Source organism: Poecilia reticulata, chromosome 11 (genome assembly GCF_904066995.2).
Source record: "Poecilia reticulata chromosome 11, P_reticulata-male-v2, whole genome shotgun sequence".
Classification (NCBI taxonomy): domain Eukaryota; kingdom Metazoa; phylum Chordata; class Actinopteri; order Cyprinodontiformes; family Poeciliidae; genus Poecilia; species Poecilia reticulata.
Window position 1 is genome coordinate 926,309 of NC_088840.1, and position 27,280 is coordinate 953,588.

Below are 27,280 nucleotides of genomic sequence, written 5' to 3' on the forward strand. Positions count from 1 at the left end.
TTTCGAGGGGCGTTTCTGGGCAGAGCTTGGTAAGGTCCATTACATCATGATTATTATTTTTTCTATTCTTTGCAATTTTAACAAAAAATTGTAAAAGATTATTAACTATGTCTAAAATTTACATGAAAGTACTTTATAGGTGCCTAAAAGACATACTTGTGCATATGTATCAATTAGTTTTATTTTGTAATCAGGTTGCTGCGTGTGGCAGACTTCTGGCCAGGTCCCTCTTGAAAATGAGATCTGGATCTTAACAGGGGTTAATCCGGTTAAATAAAGAAAGTAAAAAAATGGCATACTTTATTAGCCTAAAATTTACACAGAGCTGTAATTTAAAACATAGTGAAATTAATAATTTAAAGTAGTAACTGAATTTTAAAAAAATCTATTTTGAGCATACATTTTAGAATATACACAAAATATACTTGAACAAGTGTATATTTACACTTGGGCAAATATATATTTTGTCCAATTAAAGTATACTTTTATTTAATATATTAAAAGTGTATTTTGGTACAATTATGTTTAAGTGTGTTTAAAGTTCTAATTTCAAAATTGGTACAAGCATACTTTTAGTATACTTCAGATATATTTGTAGGTAGTACACTTAATACTTAGTATACTTAAAGTGTACTTTCACAAATGTAAGTATATTTGAAATATACTAAAGTATACTTTTTTTAAAAAAAATAAAAGTTGCTTGTGGAACCAGCAAGTAAGCAGCCTAGGCTAACTAGCTAGTTTCACTGGCATATTATTTTACTTATAACAAGACATAGATATTAAGTGAAATAATCTGCACATGGGTAAATGTCTGAACGTAATGTGAAGCTCTTTGGGGTAATAAAAAGTCTGCCAAAAGGCTTGGTGCTATTGAAATAAAGTGTAGAAACAAAAAAATCCAGGTGACCCCCAAAATGTTTAGTTTTTATTTAGTTTTTCCTAAGCTCTTATCTTAATTTGCATAAACATCTCATTTTACCAACAAAGTATCGTATTACAAGCACAGTAGAGTTTAAAGAAAATATATAGTTTAGGTGTTTTTAAAAAAGTGCTTAGATATAATTACTTGATAACTGAAAAAATATTGGGTAAAAATAGACTAGTAATCGCTATAAATTATAAATTACATTAAAATCATTGATATTTTCTCAATTGTACATAAAAATGTATTAAGATATAACTAGGAATCTCCTATTACCTAGGTGCTGTGTTGAAATCCTCTGGGGAAATCCGGACCATGAATGCCTCCCCAATATGGCAGCTTTCGTTGACGTACGACGCTTTTACTTCTAATACGCATGAATGTGACCACCAAACCAGTCGCCATTTTAAAAATAATGTGAAATTAAATTTCTGTATAAAATAATGATTACAACCTTTATTTAATCATCAGAATATCATAGTAGTTTAATTATATACAAGAGTGATTCAAGATAAATGAACTTTAATATCAACTTTTGAGCCTTTTAGAAGATTTCTTTTTCGAACATGTGAGATTCGCCATTACGTCCTTCAGCAAAGAAGCAAGGTCGGTTTTCCACCATTTTGTTTGTGCTAATATGGACAAAAACATTGGTCATGACGTCAAAAACGTCATGCAGTATAAAAGCTAAGTCCCTCCTTTCCGAGCTCATTCGCGGATTTGGTCAAAGGTAAGTAAAGACAGTAAAATTTGGGGAGCGATAAGACACCAGTGGTTTTTAAATGCGAAAAATACTACTAAGGATAATAAAATCCCTTAATATTATCAAGGACGGGGGTGTTTAACAGTCAGTTGAATGTGAATTTGTGGTTTTTGTGTATTTCTGCAGGTTTGAAATTGCTTTGCCGAAGACTGAGCCGTCGAGGACTTCAAACAGCTCTTCTCAATTTCATTTTTTTCCCTTCAAGTAATGGACATTTGATTACTATTTTTGCCTCCAGTTGGTCAAGAAGAAAAGGCTAGCGTTTAGCTAGCACAGCCCAGTCCATAAGAAGTCTTTCTGATGACAATTAAAACCATGAAGGTTGACGACATATAAATGAATTATGAGCTATAAGTGCTTGAAAAAGTACATCATAATATAGCCGAGACGCTGAGGATCTATAGTATCAATAGTAAGTTCATTTTTTGAAGTTAAATCGACACTGAAATGAAATTTGTTGTAGGTTACGGCTAGCTATCGGTAGCGAGCTAACAGAGCTCGTATAATAGTTTGGCTCTGGGCAAATATATTCTAGTATGAGCTCACACGCCAAAGAGGACGGGCGCTCATTGCCCCGTTCCTTTGTGTGTGAGACAGGATGGACAAATTGCTAAAATAAAAAGTTTAAGCAGGATAATGGTAGTATTTTCATAAGCAATCTGTTTATAAAGATTGCCCTAAGGATAGAAAGGAAATGCATAATTCGGAAATCTTAAGTGGAAAAATGCGTTTCATAGAGGTTCTTTCAAGGATTGCAAATCTACCGCAATCTGCACATAAAGATTGCGGTAGTATTGGGGTTACGGACACAATATGAAGCCCATTTGTTTTGTCGATAAATATAGGACATGGACACAGCGTGGTGGTGTAGACGGCAATCTGTGGATAAAGATTGCAGGATGGTGGCCCAGCCTTACATCGAAGCACAAACATTGTGGATTGGCCTTTATTTGCTTTCCGTCCTCGGACAACTCGGCGCTATCTTTCCGGATGAAGATTTTTGATGTTTTTTTCTAATGTTTTCGGAACGAGCATAGACTGTGATCTAGTTCGTTGGTCACGCTGGTGTATACGTCTGATATTGGCCATCACGGCGTTTGCAACACCCATTGTTTGTATGAGGGACTGAATGTACCTAGGAAGTGGTTAAGTAGGGGTGGGACTTTAGCTGAAGTCAGACTGCAGTTCACTCCCCCTACTTGAAAAGTGATGCAGGCTTGTAGGCTGCCTCTGCTGGGACAAATCGGCACAGCCTTTCAAAGGATAGGGTGGTTGTGAAATAGGATTTGCTTAGTGTAGTTATTGTGCTCAAGAAAAAAAACATTTTCTTCCTTGGTAGCTTGATTTTCTAGCAGACATTCTGTGGCAGTGTTGCTCACTAAATCCACTCTGATGATTAGAATATGTGCAGTAACACCAAAATGTGACCCATAACATTTCCCCCACCTAAATTAGGGTCATGTTTTCTATTTTAATAACTATGCATTTGTGTAACTATTGTGACATTTACAGGGTGTCAGGTATTTGCAGTGTTGTGGAGGTGTGAGACAATATAAAACTTCTACTACAACTGTTAACACGGGTAAGATCTGATGAATCTGACATTTCAACTTGTTTCCTGCAGGACTACGGCTTCTGCACTTGAATAGACACTGGCACAAAAACAGCTTGATTATTAATAATCAGAGATAAATGCATGCTTTTAAAGCATCACCTGCATAATGACTTTAAAATGATTTAACAAGGTCAAATAATGGAAAATGTATTCATGTATTCATAAACTTGTTATACAACCGTTCACTTGTGCCATTTAGGCCTTTGCCACGTAATTTGACAGTATAAGTCAAACAATAGCTACTTTCTGTTTCTTTTTTTTAAAGGCGACAATAATGGTAAAGAAAATCTAAAAGTAACAATGTACATTGGTGTCCAATACTACTTATATCACTGGCAAATTTAGATTTTGAATTATTTTTATTCACCCAAGAAGAAGAGAGAATAGATGTTGTAGGAAATGAGATGGGTATTGCTCAAAAGGTGAAGGAAAAAAAGTAAAATGAGTATAAATTTTCCATAAAAATAATTTGCATTTCTTGTAAATTTTAACAAAAATATTTATAACATCAATTATTGGAAAACATTTTTTGACATAGCAATCAACCTCTTACAAATTGCTAACCTGCTTTTTGGAATTTTCCTACTATTGTTATGACTTACACTTTAAGAGCTCCAGATCTCTGAGGCTGGTAAGCCTCCTGGTCGTCACCCTAATATTAAACTCCCGTCACAGATTGTCAGTGGGATTCAAGCCAGGACTGGCTGGACCACTCCAAAAAGTTACTATTATTTCAGACTAGAAGAAACAAAGTGCAAAATGAAATCTGCCTCGGGTAAGAATAGTTTGGGCCTTATCTGATGATTGTGACAAATACCCCATCCCCTATTTCTAACACATTTAACTGTAAGGCACTGTTGTGTAGTATTAATGAAACATTCCCCCTGATCACACAGTGAAAGGTGTAAGTTTATAAGACTTCCACATTTTCCGACCACTTTAGAATTTATACTAGCAAATCAAAATTTTGTAACTCAGTGCCGTTTCTCTTTTCATCAAAATCTTTGCCTGTTAGACTGATGACCCATCCTGCTCCCTGCAGGTCGGAGTATCTGTCAGACCAGTGGTCAACAGAGAAAGATGTTTTATTTCATCCTCGGGCTTAGAAAATGTTAATTAATGTAGTGTATTATTTGTTGATAATTTCTATCAACAAACAAAGCTAAGAAAAATTTACTTATTTTATGAAAATAAGTTGGAAGTTGTGTCCAAATTTTTGTCTGTGTAACATAGAGTGAAAATAGTTTTGTTTCTTCAACCAAAATAAAAAAAAATGAGATTAATAAAATGTATTTTTGTTGGATGTGCTTCATGAATCAATTTTATGAACACTGTCTCTCACTTTGTACTTTAACCTAAACTGGAATAAATATGTTGTCTCACACACACAATATACACTGTATGGGATTATGTTTATTCTTGTGAGCAAATTTGTGGAAGGAGAGATTGTGTGGTACTTTGAACTCATATTCCTATTAGACTGGTTTCAGTTGAGTGCAGGGAACAACTCTACATGCCTTGAGTATGAGGCAAAACTACCAGTGCTTGTCAGAGCAGTAGTGTAAGTTTCTGGAATATCAGATCTGTGTACTTGGATTCCTCAACCCGTGGAACCTGTTAAACCAGAGAAATGATGAGTTAAGATGTTCAGTGTTCTGAAAGATGTAGGGCACTTCTACACTAATGTTGCTGTTGTTGTCTGACGTTTGAACCAATGCAGACAAGTTGGTGTAGTCAGACAGCCTTTTACAGGAGTACCAGTTGCTTGTACTCCTGTAGAAGGCTCTGCATTCTAATTGATGCGGAGATGTCATTCTATTCTAACCTTGTTGGTCCAAATTCACTTTAGTTGAAGTTGTTTTGAAGTCCTTGTGGTGGAAGAGCACAAAGCATTTTGCTATTCATGGTCTTAGAAAACAGTCTGTGTCTTGGCTTTGTTTTTGTTTGACAGGCAGACATAATGGATCCCAGAACCATGTGTGTGTGGAAAAATGTAACATTTACTGCTTTTGACTTTATGGTGTGTGTATTCATAGAGCTGTGTGTGTTTCAGACATGGCGAAGGGACCAGTTGACCCCAGGGAGATTCTGAAAGGCGTTGAAGCCCTGCTGGGAAAGGATGGTGAGCTGCGCAGTCTTGAGGGAGTCCCGAAGGTGTTTAGGTGAGAAGTTCAAGTCTGATGAACCTCTGTGTCCCCTGCTCCTCCATTATTAATAAATGTGCCAACATAGTTTTGCTTGTTTTCTTTTCCTTGCAGCTTGATGAAAGCCTCTACTAAGATGGTCAGTAGGTGTATGTACCTCAACGTGCTGCTGCAGACGAAATCTCATGATATTCTTAACAGGTGGGACTTTAGATGCCATATCTTGCCATTATTAATCCTGCATTATATAGTGTTCCATTTAACTCCTAGTCCCTGAGCTACAGATAGGTTTCCTTACTGTCAAAAGATCTAAATGTGTTCAGTTGGCTGTTGGTGTATAAATGTGTTAGTACAAATGGATCCTGATGTAAACCACAGCTGAAATTGACTCTGTTGTAGTCTTCATTAAATCAGCAGTTCCTTCATACAGGTTTATCAGAGTTGGTGGCTACAGGCTGCTCAATTCCTGGCTTACCTACTCAAAAACCACCAACAACAGCCCTCTGCTTCAGCTCATCCTGCTCACGCTGCAGAAGCTGCCACTTAAAGTAGACCATCTCAAACAGGTAATGCTTTTATTTTACCGACGGAGTACACATGTAGTCACATGTCCAGCTACTTTTAGTAATTCTGTTGTCTTTCATTGTTTTCCCAGAACAACACAGCAAAACTTGTAAAGCAGCTGAGCAAAAGTGCAGAAACAGAAGGTCAGTTTACTTCACTTTAAGATAAATTAAAGGTGATTTGTGATGTAGCGCTAACATGGACTCTTTGTTTTTAGAATTGAGAAAGTTGGCAGCTGTTTTGGTAGACGGTTGGATGGCAACAATTCGTTCTCAGAGTGTCTCAAGCAGTGGCAGTTCCCCTGCTGGTACAAACTTGCTTATCTTTCATTCTTCTTCAGATGTAAAGTCTACCATTTTAACACACCACTGTTTGTCTTTAAGATAAAAAAAAGAAGAAGGAAGAGAACAAGATGGCAGTGAGGGATGTGAAGGAAAAGAGTGGAGATGAGGGGAGGAAGAAGGAGAAATCCAAAGCTCATGCACCCAGCCATACAAAGATTCGCTCCATAGGTATGCTTGACTTTAGCAACAATGATCCTTGGGTTATACAGTATATACTGTATATTTGTGTATCTATATTGATTGTATGTCTGTACTGCATAGGTCTGGAGATGGAGGCTTCCAACCCAACTCCTCCTAAAAAGACGTCCTCTGCACCACAGCTGGGTGAGAAATACATCATAAAACCCCCGTTACTCAAGAGACCGAGGTAAGGCCAGTTTTCTAGCTTTCTTTTAAAATGGTACCGCCCTGTGTTGTGATAATGAATCAAGTTCAGTCTGCCAAATTGAGCACTAAATGTTTTTTTCCAATAGTTCTGGTCCTTCAGATGCTCCACCTCTTGAGAAAAAATACAAACCTCTCAATACGCCTTCAAATGCAACCAAAGAGATTAAAGTGAAGATAATTCCAGCACCACGTAAGCTTAATTACAGAAAAACAAAGCAGCTTTGTGTTCTTAGCTGATGGAATAACAGTGTTGATATGGGCTGTTTTTTCCCCCCTCATTGCAGCAATGGAAGCCACAGGCTTTCTGGACGCCCTGAACTCGGCCCCAGTGCCTGAGATTAAGATCAAAAAGAAGAAACCGCCTGGTACTTCTACTCCTGCTAACACCAAAGCTGTCTCACCAACATCAACCAAGGTACTGACTGAGTTTATGGGACTCTAACAGGAGTCTTAATGTTGTTAAGGTGGTCACGTTACACTAGTGATGTTTCGCCACGTTATTAACGCTACTCTACTGATGCTACACTACTGAATCTACATTGGTCAAACCACACTACTGCCACACTACAGTGATGCTATGTTACACAATCACTGTAACATACAGAGTGTACAGAGCTACAGTGATGTAGCAGCTAGCATTACTACAATGATAGTGTAGTAATGCTAGTAGTGTATAGTGTATCATTTGTGTAGTGATACATTAGTAGTGTAGCATCATCAACATAGCACAATATGCTATGCTAATGGTTCTAACCTCTTGAGAAAAAATACAAACCTCTCAATAGGCCTTCAAATGCAACCAAAGAGATTAAAGTGAAGATACGCTTTAATCTCTTTGGTTTAAAGCGTATAATGATCATTATAATCGTTATTATAATGATGCTACACTTTTAATGCTACAATACTGATGCTACGCTCTGGATTCCACACTAATGGTGTTACTATGCCTGTTGCAATGAACAATAATTCAATAAATCGCATGATAAATAGAAACAAGCTCAATAATTTCCATGATAGATTGTTTTTCTCCTGTCTTTCTCTTTCTACTGAAGACAGGATGACAAAAGGTTTCAGTCTGCATTGGTTTCATCTAACTTCTTTTTTCAAGGGCAATTTGGTTTTTTAAAGACTTATCACATGAACGAGCTCATTCAAGTGTGATTGTCGTTTTTTCTTTAATGGAAGCACCATAATTGTAAAATTAGCAGAATATTAACAAAGATTTGCGCAGATTTGTAATGTAGTCACAGCAGTCTGTCAGGGTTTCTGCCACGGCAAGATCTAGTACCCCCCAGCTCATTATTTGGACTCAACTTAAATGTTTTAAATTATAAAACTGCTTCTACCCATACCTTTTCTGTCCTCAGACAAACCCATTTGACAACAAACCAGCTGGCTATTCTCCATCTTCAGCTAGACCTGCATCTCCAGAAACTTCTGCTTCCTCGATTGCTGCTGATGAAAACCAGGAGCCAGAGCAACCTTTGACCCCAATTCCTGCTGAGGATCCAGACACTGCTGACAACAGTACGGTCCAAAAACTTGTAACTCTAAGAATCTGTCCTACATCTCACTGACATTGTACAAGAATCTACTTTTTAATCTGAAACAATTACTGTATTGTCACAAACCTAAATAGTGTGTTGCAATCTGAGCCTAACCTGTTAGTGAAACACAGTGTGTCTGGAGGAGTAGACAGCTAACCAGCTAAACCAATGTCTGTTCCTGTGTGCTTCAGCTGAGAAGCCCAACGCCTTGGCAGAACCGCGTGCAGACGAGGAGAGCCTGACCAAGAAGGGCAAAAAGAAAAAAACCGTCCACTGGGCCGAGGAAGAGCAGCTCAAGCACTACTTCTATTTTGATTTGGACGAGACAGAGAGAGGTATGTGTGAACTAATAGTCATACTTTTTGCTGAGGAAACTGATCAGAATGACAAAGTAAATCTGCAAAAAAAACATATGCTTTGTATAAAATATAGTGCTAAAGAAGAAATTTGTTGTCCCTTCCACTACCTTTAAATAGTTAAATTTAATTTACAGTCAATGTCAACAAGATCAAAGATTTTGGTGAGGCTGCCAAGCGGGAGCTTATGATGGATAGGCAAACATTTGAGATGGCTCGTCGACTTTCACATGACACCATGGAAGAAAGGGTCCCCTGGACACAACCCAAGCTCCTGATGCTGGCGGGCAGCTTGGTGACCCCTGGGGCCAACAGCACAGAGAAACACACCCAGAGAGAGCGTGAGATGGGCATCCTACAGGAAATCTTCCTCAGTAAAGAGAGGTAACTGCATATTAAGCAGAAGTCTGCACTATGCTTGTAACGGTGGAAACAGCTTTGAGTGTTTTCATCCTTACCTGTTGTGTTGCTCAGTGTACCTGACAGCCCTCATGAGCCAGACCCAGAGCCATATGAACCCATGCCCCCCTGTCTCATTCCTCTGGACGAGGTTAGTACACAGAACCACAAACACTCAGTCATTACTGTGATGTCTTATGCGGTCTACTAAGCTGCGTATGTGTTGTTCCCTACAGGACTCGTCTATGATAGATGAGGACTACGGTGAGCCTGCAGACGCCGCTTCCCAGCAGGCCCAGAGTGAGAGTTCCAAGCTGCCGCCGGTCCTGGCCAACCTCATGGTCAACCTGAGCAGCAGCTCCCGTAGCCCCCAGGCCTCCAGCGCCACAAGCAACCCTGCAGCTCCAGTGGTCAACGTACAGGAGCTGCTCTCATCCATCATGGTACTGATGGGATTTGAACAACAGATACTCTTTTTAAGCACGGTTTCTAGTGCTCTCAAAGAATACACATACACACAGACCTTGTTCAGCTTAGCTAATACCTGTTTTGTGTCATCAGGGAGCTTCTGGTGGTCAGTCTACTGAAGAGCTGATAAAGCAGCCAGACTTCTCCGATAAGATCAAGCAACTGCTGGGTTCCCTGCAGCAGAGCCAGATCCAAACGCAGGGAGGACCACCTCCAGGTAAACACATGTCCTGATTCATCATGCACCTTCCCTCCAGAACACACACTAATGTCTTCTTCCTGCTCAGTCAACTTGGGGCTGCTGGGACATGGCCCAGGCATGAACAACATGACCAACATGCACATGCAAGGGCCCATGAATGGTGGATACCCACCCAACAGCTCACCTGGGGGTCCTCGCTTCAACCATCCCCCTCCACCTCACAACCATGGGCCGCCCTTCAATAACCCTGGAGGCCCTCGCATGATGGGGCCCCGGCCTGGACAGGGCAGAGGAGAGAACGGGAACTACTGGGGAGAGGACTCCATGAGAGGAGGACCACACAGAGGAGGACATTTCCACCGAGGAGGCCGGGGTCGCGGTGGAGATCTGGGTTTCAGAGGCAGGGGCCGTGGAGGGCCCAGAGGAGGACACAACAACATGAATGGTATGTGAGCTAAAATCATGGATTCTGAGAATATTACATCTACTTATTTAACATACAAATTGAACTGGAGAGTTTTAAGCCAACCAGAATTGCTTAACCAGCTTATGTCACTATGTAACGGTCTTTCCTTGTCACAGATATGTCCAAAAGGCCAGTATGTCGTCACTTCATGATGAAGGGAAGTTGCAGATATGAAAGCAATTGTGCTTTCTACCACCCTGGTGTGAACGGCCCACCTCTACCACCCAACTACCCTGCTAACCAACACAACCAGCACGCACAGCATGGTCACTAGGAGACACTGTCGCTTCCCATGTCTTCTACAACCACAGTGGCAGACTGACTGCAGTTATGCTGATGAATCACTGATATCTGACTCTGCAGACAGACGCTTTGAGACTACAGCAAACAAAATTTGTGCAACATGATCAGAGATGGGGCACGAGTGTATTTGTTGTGATTTTGTTTTATTGTTTTCCTTGATCTGTGAGACTTGAGAAAAAACCTGACCACTATATTTGAGTTGCTGCAGCTATATATAGGCTCACTTTGCTCTGTGCTTCATGCTGTGAATATCATAGACCAAAATATTTTTTCTGAATTTCTTTAGAACAAAACGTCCCTCTTAATTTGGTTTTGGAGTTTGTGCCAAATATTATGCTGCTGTAGGATTTTTTTCAGTTAATCCCATCCCCAGTGTAGTTTGGACCAAGGATATTCACTGATGAAGGTTAGTGAAACAGAACGCAGTCAGATTGTACTGGGCTTAGCTGAGCAGCTATAAATTTTTTTCTAATCCAACAAAGCAGGTCCAGCTTTTTTCAATTTTTATTTTTTCTGTCGCTAATATGAATTGTTAGCAGATGCTAAAAAAGCTGAGCAGTGTGCTACATGGACATTTTCTGCATGCACTCGCCTGTATTTGTGGGTCTAAAGTGGCAATCTTGGCATAACTGTGGTCATTATTGTTGAGCTACTGCCTGTAACTTGTGTACTTTCATGTAAACCCAGAAAGGGTTTGTGTTGTCAGTGTTAGAGAAGATGTGTCCATCTGTGGGTCACGTATAACAAGTGTTTTCTGTGAAAACAATGATTTTTTTTTTTGTCTCTTGTGGGACTTTGAGAATGTAATGTTAAACGTTGCTCCCTCCAAACTTTTTTGTTTATTTTTTGATACAGTCTTGGCCTTTGAACCTGTGTGAAATGTCTTCATTTATATTGTTTGAACAAAATCTCTGTATGAATACTGAACACACACACACACACACCACACACAAATACAAATACATATACTCCTGATCAAAATCTTAAGACCAGTCAAAAAATTGCAAGAATTTGCATTTTGCACTATTGGATCTTAAGAAGGTTCTAAGCAGAGCTTCACAATGTTAAAGGAAAAAATCTGTGCAAGAGACAAGAACTTTTGAGCAAGGAATTTTCTGAAAACTGCATTTACACTCAAACATGATTTTTTCAGCTGATCAAAAGTTTAAGACCATAGTCTTTAAAAGCCAAAAGCTGTGAAAAAAATCTGGAATCTGTCATTTTCTGTCAAGTCTTTACACTGTCAAGACCTGATGGCAAAAGCAAAAAAGCTCACTGACTTTGAACGTGGTAGGATTGTTGAGCTGCATAAGCAAGGCCTCTCACAGAGTGCCATCGCTGCTGAGGTTGGACGCAGTAAGACGGTCATTTTGCATTTTTTAAATGATCCTGAGGGTTATGGAGCAAAAAAGTCAAGTGGTAGACCCAAAAAAATTTCACCAGCTCTGAGCCGCAGGATCCGATTGGCTGTCCGTTAAGACACGAGACGATCCTTTACCCAAATTAAGGCCATTACTGGTGCTGACTGCAGCCCAATAACCATCAGACGGCATCTGCGAGAGAAGGGCTTCAAAAACAAAAAACGTCTTCAAAGGCCACGTCTTCTTCAACGCCACAAAATTGCCCGTTTGGACTTCGCAAGGGTGCACCAAACATGGGACATTGAAAGGTGGAAGAAAGTTGTCTTTGATGAGAAAAAAATTTAACCTTGATGGGCCTGATGGCTTCCAACGTTACTGGCATGACAAGGAGATCCCACCTGAGATGTTTTCTACACGCCATCTTTCCGTGGGGGCGCCATCATGATTTGGGGTACGTTTTCCTTCAATGGAACAATGGAGCTTCAGGTTGTGCAGGGGCGTCAAACAGCAGCTGGCTATGTGGAGATGTTGCAGCGGGCATCCCTCATGACTGAGGGCCTGTGTGGTAATGATTGGGTTTTTCAACAGGACAATGCTGCAGTTCACAATGCCCGCCTGACAAAGGAGTTCTTCCAAGAGAATAACATCACTCTTTTGGACCATCCTGCATGTTTCCCGGATCTAAACCCAATTGAGAACATTTGGGGATGTATGGCAAGGGAAGTTTACAAAAATGGACATCAGTTCCAGACAGTGGATGCCCTTCGTGAAGCCATCTTCAACACTTGGAGCAACGATCCCACTAGCCTCCTGGAAACACTGGCATCAAGCCTAAACCATTGTTTAAAGTCATCAACAAGAATGGTGGAGCTACTCATTACTGAGTCCTTTTTTTTGACACTTTGATTTCTGTTTTGGGGGGTTTTCGGGTTTTTTTTAGCTATGGTCTTAAACTTTTGATCAGCTCAAAAAAATCATGTTTGAGTGTAAATGCAGTTTTCAATTAATTCCCTGCTCAAAAGTTTTTGTCTCTTACACTGATTTCTTCTTTTAACATTGTGAAGCTCTACTTAGAACCTTATTAAGATCCAATAGTGCAAAATGCAAATTCTTGCAGTTTTTTAACTGGTCTTAAGATGTGGCGTTGAAGAAGACGAGGCCTTTGAAGACGTTTTTTGTTTCTGAAGCCCTTCTCTCGCAGATGCCGTCTGATGGTTATTGGGCTGCAGTCAGCACCAGCAATGGCCTTAATTTGGGTAACACTCTGTCTTGACGGACAGCCAATCCGATCCTGTGGCTGAGAGCTGGTGAAATTTTTTTTGGGTCTACCACTTGACGTTTTTGTTCCATAATCCTCAGGATCATTTAAAAAATGAAAAATGACTGTCTTGCTGCGTCCAACCTCAGCAGCAATGGCACTTTGTGAGAGGCCTTGCTTATGCAGCTCAACAATCCTACCACGTTCAAAGTCAGTGAGCTTTTTTGCTTTTGCCATCAGGAGGTCTTGACAGCAGGCACGTGCAAAAGAGGGCTGGGGGTGCTTGAGCACCTTCCCTTTTTGCTCCTTGCCCCAAAGTGCCCTTTTGGTCAATTTTTATTTTATTTTTATTTTTTTTCTATTATTATTTTCTAAGCCCTCTTCTGACACATAACATGTACTAAAATTATTTTTATTATTTTTTTGTACAACATAATAAGCCCTCCGGTCACCTTGTTACTTTTGACCTTTTGCCCGTGACGCATGACGCAGTTGCCTCTCGCACAGTGAGATAAGGCGGCTAACTGGAGCTTAACGTAGCGAACGTTCCAGATCACAGAACAGTTTTTGGTGAATTAAAACATTTTTGGTGAATAAAGTGGAGTAGACTTGCTTCTTGTCAGATGATGGAAAAGATTGAAGTATCGTTTCTGCTTCAGCTCGGAGTCGCGGTTTAAGCAGAGAGGTAATGAAATACAACAGACACTGACAGGCCTCTGCGTCTGCCTTTCTCTGAAGAACTACTGAGCTGGAAGAGACAGCCACGTGAGGAGAAACTGTTCTTATCTATCGATTCAGTATTTTTATCATATAGACATTAGGCTGTTGTTGATGTGGTATTAGCTAGCCGCTAGCTAACGACTTTGCTAGCAAAACTAGATAACTAAAAAGCTTCTTCCCTGTATCTTTAATGATATCAGTCATTCTTCAGTATCGCTTATGCAATAAGGGCACATCGCCCGTCCAAAACCGATCATCTCCATAATGGATATATGTCCGATCTTCTAATTTCCCTTGCTGCATAATGTACATTTCATTTATTCTAGCATTATGTAAATGTATCTTGAAGGAGAATAACACTTAAATAATAGTCCAACAAAGATATTCATTTAGAATTTAAAATAACTGACCCTGAATTACCATGATAGATATAATGAATGTAATAAAAGTGACATTAATGAAAGGGAAAAAAACTCAACCCAGACTTTAAGTTTAGGGTCTGGTTCGCAGAGTATGAAGTTAAATTTGTTTCCCAATTATTCAATTGAGAAAAAAAACTAACCTCAGTTAAGTAAAATAAAATTGTAATCAAAACTTTTGGAATTGTAATGATTTCTTTTTTTATAAAAACAAATCTTTTTGTTTAAAAAACTTTTTAATTAAATAACTAATTTTTGTCCTGTGAACATAAAAAGTTATTTGCCAAGCAAACTTTTATTTTCACACATCATAAATCTTTTGTTGTGATTTTAGGCCCTGCTCAAGACGTCATATGAGAATCACAAGCAAAACTTTGACTCCAACAAAAACTTAGAATATTAAGAAAAGATTTCTGACATGCAAAATAAGTTTGTTTTGCAAAAACAATGCACTTCATGAGACAAATGTGATTTAAATGTTTAAAAAAGTTTTTTTAAGCAAAACTTAATAGGCTTTTCTCATGGTGACATACATTAACAATTCAATATTTGCTTTTTTTTTTTTTTTTTTTTCGTTTTTCTGCAGTTCCGTGTTAAAGTTTGATGCACCTCTGCTCTCCTGAATGGACCATCTTCATCTCCACTGCAGTAAACAGGCAGCTATTTTATAGATTACAGTCACTAAAAGGTTGCATTGTGCCCTTGTTCATATTTTTAATAGTGTAATTCTGTAAAGACAAAATATGTCTGGTGGTCCAGCTCTGATTTACATATCTTGTTAAATTGCGGGTTTGAATATTACAATACTTTCCTATAACAAAATAGACCTGCAGAAACAAATTACTAATAAAATATCTTACATAGGCATAGTGTTATGCTCTATATGGAAATATTCGTTAGCTTTGATTGTATATCTCACAATTTTGTAATTTATCATTGTTTATTAAACTCTGAAAGCTGTTTGTTAATATTCTGTCCTAGAAGGCGGTTAGATGGGCCCTTTTTTTTTGAGCACCTGCCCCTTTAGTGGTCTCTGCACGGGCCTGCTTGACAGAAAATGACATGAAATCCAGATTTTTGCACAGCTTTTGGCTTTTAAAGACTATGGTCTTAAACCAGTGGTTCTTAACCTTTTTTGAGGTACCGAACCCCCCAGTTGCATATGCGCATTTACTGAACCCTTCTTGTTCCATCTAATTTGGAAAATAGCTAAAGGGCAATTACACTTAATTTTTCACTATCTTGAGCTTTTTTAATGTGTTGTATTTTAAAAACTACACCTAGACATTTCAAACCTAAGTAGATTATTCTGTACTAACAGCAGAATAAATAAAACATTTGTGAAACCTTCTGATTTGTGAAATTAATAAATAATAAGAAGAAATAAGTCATCGCAAGAAATAACGATGACTGCTTTCTTGCAATTAAAATTTCTTGTATCCTGACCGTAATGCTCCCTTATACAAATCACAGAACAGATGATTGAAATAAAGGCATTTTTTGAAAGTATTTTCTGTGCTTTTATTATAGAAATTGAGGAATCGATTAAAATCAAATCTGGTATGAAAAAAAATCTTGTATCATCCAGCCTTATTCAGCATATTAAATTATATGACTAACAACATGCTACTTAATATATTTCTTTGCTGGTATAACCTAAATGTGTTGCATTTTAACATTTCACCTTAATTCCTGATCTACATGCAAATACTTGATATAACGTAAACACTGAGAAAAGGAGAAAAAGTTTGTGAAATGTAGAGAATTACAAATGAGATAAAATTTTATTGTGGGTGCAAACAGGATAGCAAAATGAACAGTGAATATATAACATACTTCCTAGCAGCTAATCAGACATCAGACTTGTTTTGCCTTTACTGGTGATGAAAACTCGTCACTCTGGAGGAGAGGAAGACCGGCTCAGCCCCGTCCAGGATGACTGCAGTGTCAGGGTAGCCAACAAAGTCTGCAGGTAGATTTTTGCATATCTGGTGCTCCGGTTTCCAGATCATAGTTTAACCAAGTACTGTAAATAAAAAGTCAAGTACTGTAAATAAAAAGTTAGTCCATGTTGTGATGATCCGGCAGACCGTGGACTGATGGATGCCGTCAGCTGGTCCAGGTGCTTGGATCCAGTGGAAAGGTAATCAGCACAGAGGCTCAATCATGGCTCAGAAACGCATCACGAGACGTTACGATGCAAACCTGAAAAATTAAAAAGAAAAAAATCTAATAAGCGTCCATATTTAACTGCACAATGTAATCAAAACTAATAAATCCTCAGCTCTTTTTGAGAGTTTTGCTTGAAAATAAATTGACAATATCTCAGGAAATTAAATGTGTAAGTGAAACAGTTCTGGTATCACAAAGAAACTGCAAAAAATGTTTCAGAGGTGTAACAACACTGAAGTTACTGAGTAAGAGTGAACTGAAATATTTACTACTTAGAAAATGCATGTTAAAATCTGAATACTCTTTTGAAAGTGCAGCTGAAATTAATTTAAACTACTAGCAGGCAAAGCACAGTGTTCGCCTAATATTTGTACCAACAGTAATACAAAAAATTATGCATATAAGAGGCATTAGTTTATAAAAGTCGAGGCAAACCTAAATTTACCATTTTAAAAACAAAAAGCAGCGGGAGGATGTAACTTCATAACCTCATTTTCTAAGCAGAATCTCAGAGGGGAAAAAAGAGAAATTACGTTGTGTAGCAAGAACAAATTGTAGCAGCCAAGTGGAAAAATTCACTCTAACGTAGATATAATTATGAAACAGCAAAGGTAGATATCATATTTTCAGAATTCGGGAAATATGCGATTTGTACCATTTGTTCTGTGGGTCGGTGCCACTTAAACGGCTTAAAACGAAGGTTTTGGACCTTAATCTGACTGACTATTTCGGGCTGAAGCGTTGCTGCTCTTGGTTGTTCTTAAATTACCTGCTCGGTATCGCAGGGGCTCGTCGCTCCGACTGCATGTTAAATGTATTTTATATAATTGTCACATAAAAAAAAGCTAAGGAGTTGCCTAAAAATAATTTCATACTCCATATAATACAAACGCAAATATCAACACACGTACTGACTCACCTTGTGCCAAATCGCTGCCTCTGTTCTCAGCCTGTTCCCGACCAATGAGTCATATTTTTTGTTTTTGTTTTTACATTTAACCTCAGATTATAGATTGTTAAAACTAGAAACATGTTGGTGTCTTCCATCTTTTTGTTTGTATTTATGGTTTTTAAGTTTTACAAAGATAAACTTTACCATATTTAATTTATAAATGCTGAAACACTTAATTTTGAAGCCTCATCTGGGGTTTAATTGATTAGTGTGACCAATGGCCAGTATTCCACAGAATATAAAGCTCAAGATATGGAGCTAGAGGCTCTAAATATAACTTGTACTTTTAAGTTCACAATAGCTCCAATCAATCAGTTTGCAAAGGATTTCATTGAGAAAAAATGTCTAATTACCTTTTAACATACCCTAAATTGCCATAAGTATTTGCTCAACGGCCCTGACTCACATATGAGTTTAAGTGACATCCCATTCCTAATCCATAAGGTTCATTATGACATTGGTCCACCCTTTGGTGCTTCAACTCTTCTGGGAAGGCTATCCACAAGGTCTAGGAGTGTTTATGGGGATTTTTGACAATTTTTCCAGAAGTGCATTTGTGAGGTCCCATACTGATGTTGGAAGAGAAAGCCTGGCTTTCAGTCTCCGCTCTAACTCATCCTGATAGAACAAAGATGTTCTATCAAGATGAGGTCAGGACTCTGTGCAGGCCAGTCAAGTTCATCTACACCAGACTCTGCCATCCATGTCTTTATGGACCTTGCTTTGTGCTCTGGTGCTCAGTCATGTTGGAAGAGGAAGGGGTCAACTCCAAACTGACCCTTACCTCTTCCATGTTCTCAATGTTCCATTGGAGAACATCCAAAATGTCTTGGTATGTTGAAGTATTCAGAATTCCTTTCACTGGAACTAAGGGGCCAAGTCCAGCTTGGCACAATGCAGTCAGACAAGTACCATTCTCCTGGCAACCGCCAAACCCAGACTCATCTATCTGATTCCCAGATAGAGAAGCATGATTCGTCCTCCACAGTTCTAGAGTCCACTTTATACCACTGCATTGCTCTTGGTGATGTATGGCTTGGATGCAGCTGGTCACCATGGAAACCCATTCCATGAAGCTTTCTGCGCACTGTTCTAGAGCTAATCTGAAGGCCACATGAAGTTTGGAGGTTTGTAGTGATAAACTTTGCAGAAAGTTGGCGACCTGTTTGCACTATGCGCTTCAGGGTCCACTGTCCCTGCTCCGTCTGTTTACGTGGCCTAGCACTTCATGGCTGAGTTGCTGACTTTCCCAAATACTTCCATCTTTTTATAGCATTACAAGCTGACAGTTGACTGTGGAATATTTAGGAGTGGGGAAATTTCACGAGTGAATTTGTTGCACAGGTGGCATCCTATCACAGTTCCACACTGGAGTTTTCCAAGCTCCTCAGAGCGACCCATTCTTTCACAAATGTAAAAACAGTGAGCATACCTATGTGCTTCATTTCATACATTTGTGGCCATGAAAGCGATTGGAACACCTGATTTTGATAATTTGGATGGGTAAGCAAAAACTTTTGACAATATAGTACACCTTGCTTCAAATTATTATGCAAATTAGATTTGTTATAAAGATAAAATTTTTGTTGTGCTATTAAATTTATAGATGGTATTGTGTGTCAGGACTCTGAATCACTATAATTAATTTCAGAGAGCTGGGTTGATTAGTTTGTCTGGTGAGCTCAATTAAAGGAAATCTACTTAGGAAGAATGTTCAACATTATTAAGCAGGCCACAGGTTTCAAGCAATATTGGAAAGAGAAAGTGATGGGTATTTTTCTCGAACCTTCATTAAAAGAACCACAGACAACAACGTATATGAATTTTATGACCAAGCTTTTACAAAAGGAGAAGACTCAGCAAACTGTTCCTCCAAGCCGTTCACTGAGCGTTCTGAAGACCTTTGGTTACAGCTTGTCTTTTATTATCAAGCAGAGACAGGGAGGATAGCTAAAGAAGACAACAGAGATAATTTATGACTGCACACAGGCAGTTTCTAAAATAGGGAGTATTCCCGTTAATAAGAAGGCACCTGTGGAAACGTAATTTAAGGTTTTAGAAAACACAGTTAACTGTTTCACATGAAGACACAGGCAGATGGGGCCTCCAGATCACACAGAAGAAAGAGAACACTTTAAACTGAACATTAGACTGAATATGAACTAAAGTAATAACAAAATGATAATACCAAAAAATCTCTAACAGAAAGGGTCTCTCTGCTGACGAAAATCATCAGATAGTGTAGTGCCATATGACAAAGTATGAAAACATTAGATATTTTATGAAAACTGAAGCTTTATTGTTCTGTGAAGAGATTTGTGGCTGATTCAGAACAAAGATGGGTTTGTGCCGATAAAGCCATAATGAGGAAGGTTTTTGTTAGACAAATTCATCAGATTAAGAGAGCAGCTGCTAAAATGCCCTTACAAAGCAGCAAACAGTTATTTGAAGCTGCTGGTGCCTCTGGAACCTCAAGGTGGAGGATCCTCCAGAGGCTTGTGGTGCATGAACCCACTATTCGGCCACCCCTGCCCAGTGCTCACAAGCAGAAATGGTCACAGTGGGCCCAGCCGTACACAAAAATTAATTTTCAAACAGACTTGTTCACTGATGACTGCTGTGCAACCCTGGATGGTCTAGATGGAAGCAATAGTGGATTGGTGGTGGATGGCCACCACATCCCAACACAGCTGTGATGTCAGCAAGGAGGTGGTGGAGTCATTTTTTGGGCCGAAATCATGGGAAGAGAGCTGGTCGGCCCCTTCAGAGTCCCCGAAGGTGTGAAAATGACCTCAGCAAAGTATATGGACTTTCTGACTGATCACTGTCTTTCATGGTTCAAAAAGAAAGAAAAAGTACCTTCAGTAGCAAAATCATATTCATGCATGACAATTCATGCTGCAAGAAATACCACTGTGTCATTGACTGCTTAAAAGGGGAGAAACTCATGGTGTGGTCACCATCCTCCTCTTACGTCAACTCTATTTAGAACCTTTGGAGTATCCTCAAGCAGAAGATCTGAAGGTGGAATGCAGTTCATATCAAAACAGCAGTTCTGGGAAGGTATTCTGACATCCTGCAAAGACATTCAAGCAGAAACTATCCACAAACTCACAAGTTCAACGGATGCAAGAATTGTGCAGATGGGGTTCTATGTTAACATGTAACTCGATTTAAGATGTTTTACATTTAAATAGCTTTTTAGTACCTGTGACCACTTAATGCCACATATTCAAAGAATGACTGTTTGCAGTTCTTTATAATCCATAAAATGTTTAGAAAATCTGCTGTGCATAATAATTTGGAACAGTGCATTTTGAGTTTCTATCCAAAAATCACCAGACTCAGTCAAACTACTTCATATTCTGCCACAATAATAGATCATACACACATGAATTCTATTCAATCTTGATATTCTAGACTGAATAAAAGAATAGAATATCAATACTATAACACTGTCAAAGAACTTTACAAAATAGCTCTAAGAAATGTTCTCACTAAGTTTTCTGGCAATTATAGAAATAATTTTGGTAATTCTAACCGACCTAAATCAAGAAACGTTTGATATGATTTAACTTCAATTAATGAGAAAAAGACGCGTGAACATCTATCAGGTATTAAATTAAAGAACTCTGCTTCTTAAACCCCAGAGACTCCTGAGATTTTTGGGAACAAGTTTTTGTGTGTATTTTATGCACACACACAAGCACACACATACTCATACACACACAGCATCAGATCCGTCTTTACAAGGCGGGGCTGAGTGTAGTTGATAAATATGAAACGTTAATGGGAGAGATCTGAACCAAGCCCATGAGAGCAAATATTGACCATTGTACTCCTAAAACATACAATAAAACGGACAGAAAGCAAGAGTTAGGACACCTCAGCACTAATCAGCTTCCGCATCCTGTTACAAGTGACTATTGACAGAATTTGTTTGTTTAAGTCCTCGGTTGGTGAAGAGGTCTGTCAGAACACCTGCTCATTTTGAAGAATGTATTTTTCTTGAACAAAGAAGTTCTTGAAGATACAAGGGTCATGTATTTGATGACAAACTGGGCAAGAAGCATGGTACATTCATTATGCTAAAGTTCCACAAAAGATTTAAAATGTTTCAAGATGTTTTATTTCCTACCAATTTAGATAAGAATACACTGAACACTTAACACTTATGGGTGACCGTATTTCTTGCAGTACTCACTGAAATAATAGAAGATTTACTAGGCATTTTTAAAATTCCTTCTATCAGTAAATGTTTGAATTCAGTCAACACATCTAGAACTGAGCCTTTATTTTTGGAAAACTCTACCTACAATATTCAACCTAACTTTTATTTTACTGGATTTGACCTTGGTTTGGAAACAGCACAGTAGAACAGCTTCATCGCAAAACCAAACCGTGAGCAGGATGTGCTTTTATGGCATGGTATGATGTGCTGTGCAGAGAAAATGAGAGGCAGGGGCTCAGACTGAGTGTAGAAACAGACATTGGCATGGAAAAAGAAGGAAAGAGTTGATGGAGTGGGTAAAAGGTGGATTGGATGTCCGGAGACTCACTCCTGCCTGGGACAGAACAATGGAGGCTTTGAGCTACCTCTTTACAGGCTTTGTGAAGACACCCTGATAGTGATGGCAGAAAGAAACTGGCATGATGGAAAAAATAAAAAAATTCTAACTTTTATAAAATTGTGGATGTAGACATATTGCATGTAGACAAGAAAATGGACAGCGTCAACCTAAAACGTTGAGATTCTTGTTTGTCCAGGTTGACGTGTCTGCATCCGTCTTCCTGAACAAATCAACAGTCTTATGCTTTGCAGCAAATATGTACTGAGTTGCACCTTTGTGTATCGGGCAAATCACATAAAACCAGTTATGATTGAGTCTTCCAGTGCTGACTCATCATTAGAATGGAGTTGAACTCCTCCTCTTTCCCAAAAACATCCATGGACCTTAAATAAGATTAACTGAGCTGAATCAGCATTGAAGAAATGTGGCATTTTTCATGTCTGATGGAAATATTTTCATGAATGTGGTTAGTACATGGACTACACATTGAGTTACAACAAGCTGGCTGATCATTCTAGCTTTATGTTATGATGTGCAGTAAATCCATCATCAGCTCAGGATGCTGACCTGTCCTTGGATTTGAGCCAAGCTCTTTCTGTGATGCAACAATGACTCAATGACTCAATGACTTGGGAGCAAGATAATAAGATTAAATAGCAGAACTGACAGAGTATTAATCCTGTTCAATATGTGAAAAATCCTTTCCAGAAACTATTTGTGGTGTCCCAGTGAGCTGAATCCGAAAAAACGCTGGCTTAAAGCATTTATATTTAGTACCTAGTTATAAAACTAATCAATGTTTAGAGTTATACTTTAACATCAGTGATTCTACAGGAAAATGTACAGAAATTTCAGATACAACTTTTCCAACAGAGTTCAGTTTGCAAACTTTTGAGGCACTCCCGGGAATTCCAGCTGATGACGGAAAGAATGGAACAGTGAGAAAGAAGAGGGCGGATCCTCAGGGAACAGGTGCTTAAAAAGGGAACGGGTGGGCTTTAGCATCCAGGAGATCACTGAGCTTCAGTCCGACCTGTCACAAACAACAAAGGTAAGTTTTTATGGAGAATTCACCTGAAGGAAAAATTTCTTCCCTTTCAGATTTAATAGCTAAACTCTTCTCAAATTCACTAATAGCTAATTGAAGTTAGTCTTTGACAAAGGAAATTTATTTTTTCCTACAGGTTCCTTTTATATAAGAGAAACAATATTTCCTACTTAAACTAAAAAACTGTCAAAGATTAGTGTGGAGGTAGAGTGTCTTTGGGTACTCCACCTTTTTTTCTTGGATTTGAAAATTGTAAGAAGCAATTGACACAAAGTTTGAGTTTTTATGGGAATATTTTGATCTTTATTGATTGTAGCTTCACTGAGTCACTGAGTCTTTCATAACTATCTGTTTTCATACAGAACTTGAGACTTCATTCACTTATTGTCTACCATTCAGCGATAAAAATACTTTTAAATGCTGATGTGTATAAGGAGGTTGGAGAACTGAAATAACAGATTAGAATGTTGTCCCAGAGTGGAGATGATGGGGACGATGGGGACGGTGGGGACATCCAGGGGGAACAGCAGAAAAGTGATGGGACATTGAGGCATGTATATTCACATACAAAAAAAGCAAATATATATATTTTTAAAAATTAGGATTAGGGACAAAATTACAGCATAAAATAACACTCTGATTCATGTACTGAGTAGGATAACTCAAAAAAGGTGCAAAATGTGCATGTGCATTTGTGCATCAAAAAAGAAGATTAAATGTTAGAAGAATAAAAATGAAAATAAAATTGTGCAAATAAGAGGTGTTTAAACCCAGCAAAAATGTTATTTAAAATGTGCAAAACGGTTCCAGTAGGGGATGGAAACATCGGTAGGTTGTTGGAGTGTGATGGTTATATAAATCTACAGACTTTTTTTTTTTTAATTTGTGATTTTTCAACATTTGTGGTTTATTTTCATGTATTCTTTGTATTGACTCTTATTTTTAACATAGTCATCAACGATGGTGAAGGCTGTGCTTTCTGCTGTTTTGGTGTTGGCGATCATTTCCTCCACCATTGCCAAATACATCCCGAAGACTGGGAAGAGGATCCCACAGACTCTGTCAAGAGGTCTGTAGCAACCAGCTGAGATTGCATGATTAAATGAATATGGATGGTGACAGATGCTGGGACCAACTAGATTCTTACAACTTTTGATATTGTTACACATTTCCAGGATGGGGTGACCAGTTGATCTGGGCTCAGACATATGAGGAGGCTCTCTACTGGTCAAGGTCAAGGTAAGAAACAGTTGAAATGTGGATGACCACAGAGCTTCTCGAATAGAGCAGTAAATGAAATGTGCTGCATTACAGGAACAAGCCTCTGATGGTCATATTTCACCTTGAGGACTGTCCACACAGCCAAGGTAAGGCTCTGGGTTGTTAGTGGTTGGGAAACATGTTGGTCATGTGTGCTTCACATGACCAACATGTGACCAACCTCTACTTCTGTTCCATGTCCTGCTGCAGCACTGAAGAAGGTTTTTTCTGAAAACAATGAGATCCAGAAAACTCTTGATGAGGATTTCATCGTTCTCAATCTCATGGTAGGTTGCACAGTTGACCTGACTTGATAGAAACCTAACTTGATAGTCAAGTTTCCCTGGAAACCAGTGTGTTTTAAATTTGCATAATGGCTCATTCTTCATACTTCACAGTCTTCAACAACAACAAATTCAGTTATCATTCAGTTTTCTGACAGATTTTGTTTGTCTTTCTCAAATTTTTTAAAATGTTTTTTGAAGTATCACACATATATATATATATATATATATATATATATATATATATATATATATATATATATATATACATAGCCAGAAGTGTCTAAGTTGAACAGATGCTGTTGTTCAGACAAAAAGCTGTAGTCCTGAAAGACTCAAACATGCCGTTTTTCTTCCGTCCAGTATGAAACCACAGACAAGCATCTGTCCCCTGATGGACAATATGTTCCACGGATCCTTTTTGTTGGTAAGTGCTTGGCGTTTGGATTTTCTTTTTTTTTTTTTCTTTTACATAATTAACAGATTTAATTCTGTAGACTGAAGGCCAAACCTTATGTATTTGTTGCCAATATGATTCTCTAAAGATTTATATGGTTTAATAATTCATGTTGTGTTTCCATGTGGGAACTGTTTAATTTAAGGGAAGGATAAACAAGAATGATTATAAGCAGTGTTTCCTTTGCTTCACTAAACCATAATATAACTTTAAAGAAGTTAAAGGTGGAAGAACAAAAAGCCATTTCACAAGTTTACACACAATCAGCAAACTGGGAATCTCTGTGGAAACCTTTCTCTGTAGGTTTCTCTGTAGAAAGGTTTCCTCAGAGAAACCTTTGCAGTGGTTTAAAAGTTTAAAACATTTTAATTTCTTACCTTAGTAGAAGGTAAGACAGTGCCCCCCCTGTCATCCATCCATCCATCCATCCATCCATCCATCCATCCATCCATCCATCCATCCATCCATCCATCCATCCATCCATCCATCAATCAATCAATCAATCAATCAATCAATCAATCAATCAATCAATCAATCAATCAATCAATCAATCAATCAATCAATCAATCAATCAATCAATCAATCAATCAATCAATCAATCCATCAATCAATCAATCAATCAATCAATCAATCAATCAAATTTTATTTGTATAGCACATTTCAGCAGCAAGGCATTTCAAAGTGTTTTCATCATTAAAAACAAAAACACAGAATCATGTGACATTGAATAAACAATCCAAAAAATAATAATAAAAATAAATAAATGAAATAAAAAATAAAAAAACATTAAAACCCGCACCCCTTTTCTGACTTAATTCTGATCTGTCAGGACTTAAACTTGCTTCTCTCCCTTAAACAGAAAATATCTACTTTGCTGTAAACTCACCACCATCATCCACTAATGATAAAATGATCTGTTCACGTATACAAACTAGTTACGTTGCAGATATCAGAAACAAGCATACTATATATGAAACACTTATGTATTTACTTATTTATGCAGAGTGGGAACACTCATGCACATCTCATCATTTACCTTCTCAGTGTTTGTTAACTTCCCAGGGATAAAACTGTAGCCAGCTGGTTTAAAGGCAGACACTCTGCTTTACTTCATACCAAAATAAAAGTTATACTGTAAAATTCACATTAAGCAAAGTATCTCTTTTTTCCACTCAGTGTTTTTTGTTAGTACACAGAAAGATGTTAATTTTCCAAATCCCAAACCATATACTTACAGGCAGAGGCAATTAAAAAAGTTTGTCGCCAAACTGCCTTTTGAATAAGTGACAAATAATTTTTTTATTCCTACACATAATCCACGATGGTTATCAGACATCTCTTCAAAGTAGATGCTCACAGTTCTTGACTAGTTGCACTTATCCAGGGCTCGTCTCTCCACAGACCCCTCCATGACAGTGAGGGCTGACATCAACGGACGCTACTCTAACCGCATGTACGCCTATGAAACGGGTGACATCAGCCTCTGTAAGTGCTGCACATGTGTGTTCTGCAAGCTTTGTGTATTCAGCTGAAATGCACATAATCATTGCTTCTTGTTTCTCCCTCAGTGATAAGCAACATGCAGACAGCTAAGAAGCTCCTGAAGGCTGAACTGTGAGGACCCGGACTCCACCCAGTCTGTCACCACTGATCATATGATTTTCATCCTAAATAAAATGTACTGATTCTTACAATTTGTGAAGCTAATTGACTGGACATATAATTGACTTATGTTGATCACATATACTGTAATATGAATTAATTCTTTTGTTTGTCAATACAACACATTAAAACAAAAAATGTGTCTTATTTGTTTTGCTTCAACAGTGTTCCTGGTGTCCTTAGACAGCTCTTTGGTCTCCCTCTGGTGGGATTACATGAATTACAAGGGTTTCCCTTAAATAGTTTCAACCTTTACAACATATAAAAATAATTTTGTCATATAAGCCCTAACATGCAAAAGATTTGAACAAGTTGTCATAATATATCAAGCATATTTCTATGTTTCCATTAGACTTTTTTTTTAATATGATCTGAATTTGTAAATTGCTCCCAGGTAAATCCTGACTTTCTCCTATAGAGGAGCATTAGATCTTGCATGGATATGCAGGATCTAATGCTATCTATCATAGATAGATAATAACAGAGGATTATCTTGTTAGAATATCTATGATAGATAGATATATAGATAGATATATATATAGATATATATATAGATAGATAGATAGATAGATAGATAGATAGATAGATAGATAGATAGATAGATAGATAGATAGATAGATAGATAGATAGATA

The 27,280-nt window shown here is 38.2% G+C and overlaps 2 protein-coding genes across 2 annotated transcripts; both read left to right on the top strand.

The window, feature by feature from the left end:
• The first annotated feature begins 1,564 nt into the window (after positions 1–1,564).
• ppp1r10 (protein phosphatase 1, regulatory subunit 10) lies at positions 1,565–11,352 on the top strand. The gene is made up of 19 exons (XM_008421195.3): positions 1,565–1,655; positions 1,815–2,100; positions 5,357–5,465; positions 5,562–5,648; positions 5,878–6,013; positions 6,103–6,154; positions 6,229–6,318; positions 6,395–6,523; positions 6,617–6,722; positions 6,829–6,932; positions 7,027–7,157; positions 8,110–8,269; positions 8,481–8,624; positions 8,783–9,029; positions 9,120–9,195; positions 9,281–9,487; positions 9,606–9,729; positions 9,800–10,159; positions 10,297–11,352. The coding sequence occupies exons 3-19, from the start codon at positions 5,359–5,361 to the stop codon at positions 10,452–10,454; spliced, it is 2,418 nt and encodes an 805-aa protein (XP_008419417.1). The 5' UTR covers positions 1,565–1,655; positions 1,815–2,100; positions 5,357–5,358; the 3' UTR covers positions 10,455–11,352.
• Positions 11,353–22,878: 11,526 nt separating this feature from the next.
• Positions 22,879–26,679, top strand: agr2 (anterior gradient 2). The gene is made up of 8 exons (XM_081612862.1): positions 22,879–22,987; positions 23,936–24,053; positions 24,160–24,223; positions 24,299–24,351; positions 24,455–24,531; positions 24,892–24,955; positions 26,387–26,470; positions 26,554–26,679. The coding sequence occupies exons 2-8, from the start codon at positions 23,945–23,947 to the stop codon at positions 26,601–26,603; spliced, it is 501 nt and encodes a 166-aa protein (XP_081468988.1). The 5' UTR covers positions 22,879–22,987; positions 23,936–23,944; the 3' UTR covers positions 26,604–26,679.
• Positions 26,680–27,280: the final 601 nt, after the last annotated feature.

Bases quoted from the DNA above. Each gene is read 5' to 3' on its own strand.
- ppp1r10 (XM_008421195.3), top strand. From the start codon at position 5,359: ATGGCGAAGGGACCAGTTGACCCCAGGGAGATTCTGAAAGGCGTTGAA. The intron at 5,649-5,877 runs GTGGGACTTTAG...TCCTTCATACAG, and splicing joins TCTCATGATATTCTTAACAG to GTTTATCAGAGTTGGTGGCT. The intron at 7,158-8,109 runs GTACTGACTGAG...TTCTGTCCTCAG, and splicing joins TCTCACCAACATCAACCAAG to ACAAACCCATTTGACAACAA.
- agr2 (XM_081612862.1), top strand. From the start codon at position 23,945: ATGGTGAAGGCTGTGCTTTCTGCTGTTTTGGTGTTGGCGATCATTTCC. The intron at 24,352-24,454 runs GTAAGGCTCTGG...GTCCTGCTGCAG, and splicing joins GGACTGTCCACACAGCCAAG to CACTGAAGAAGGTTTTTTCT. The intron at 26,471-26,553 runs GTAAGTGCTGCA...TTTCTCCCTCAG, and splicing joins AACGGGTGACATCAGCCTCT to TGATAAGCAACATGCAGACA.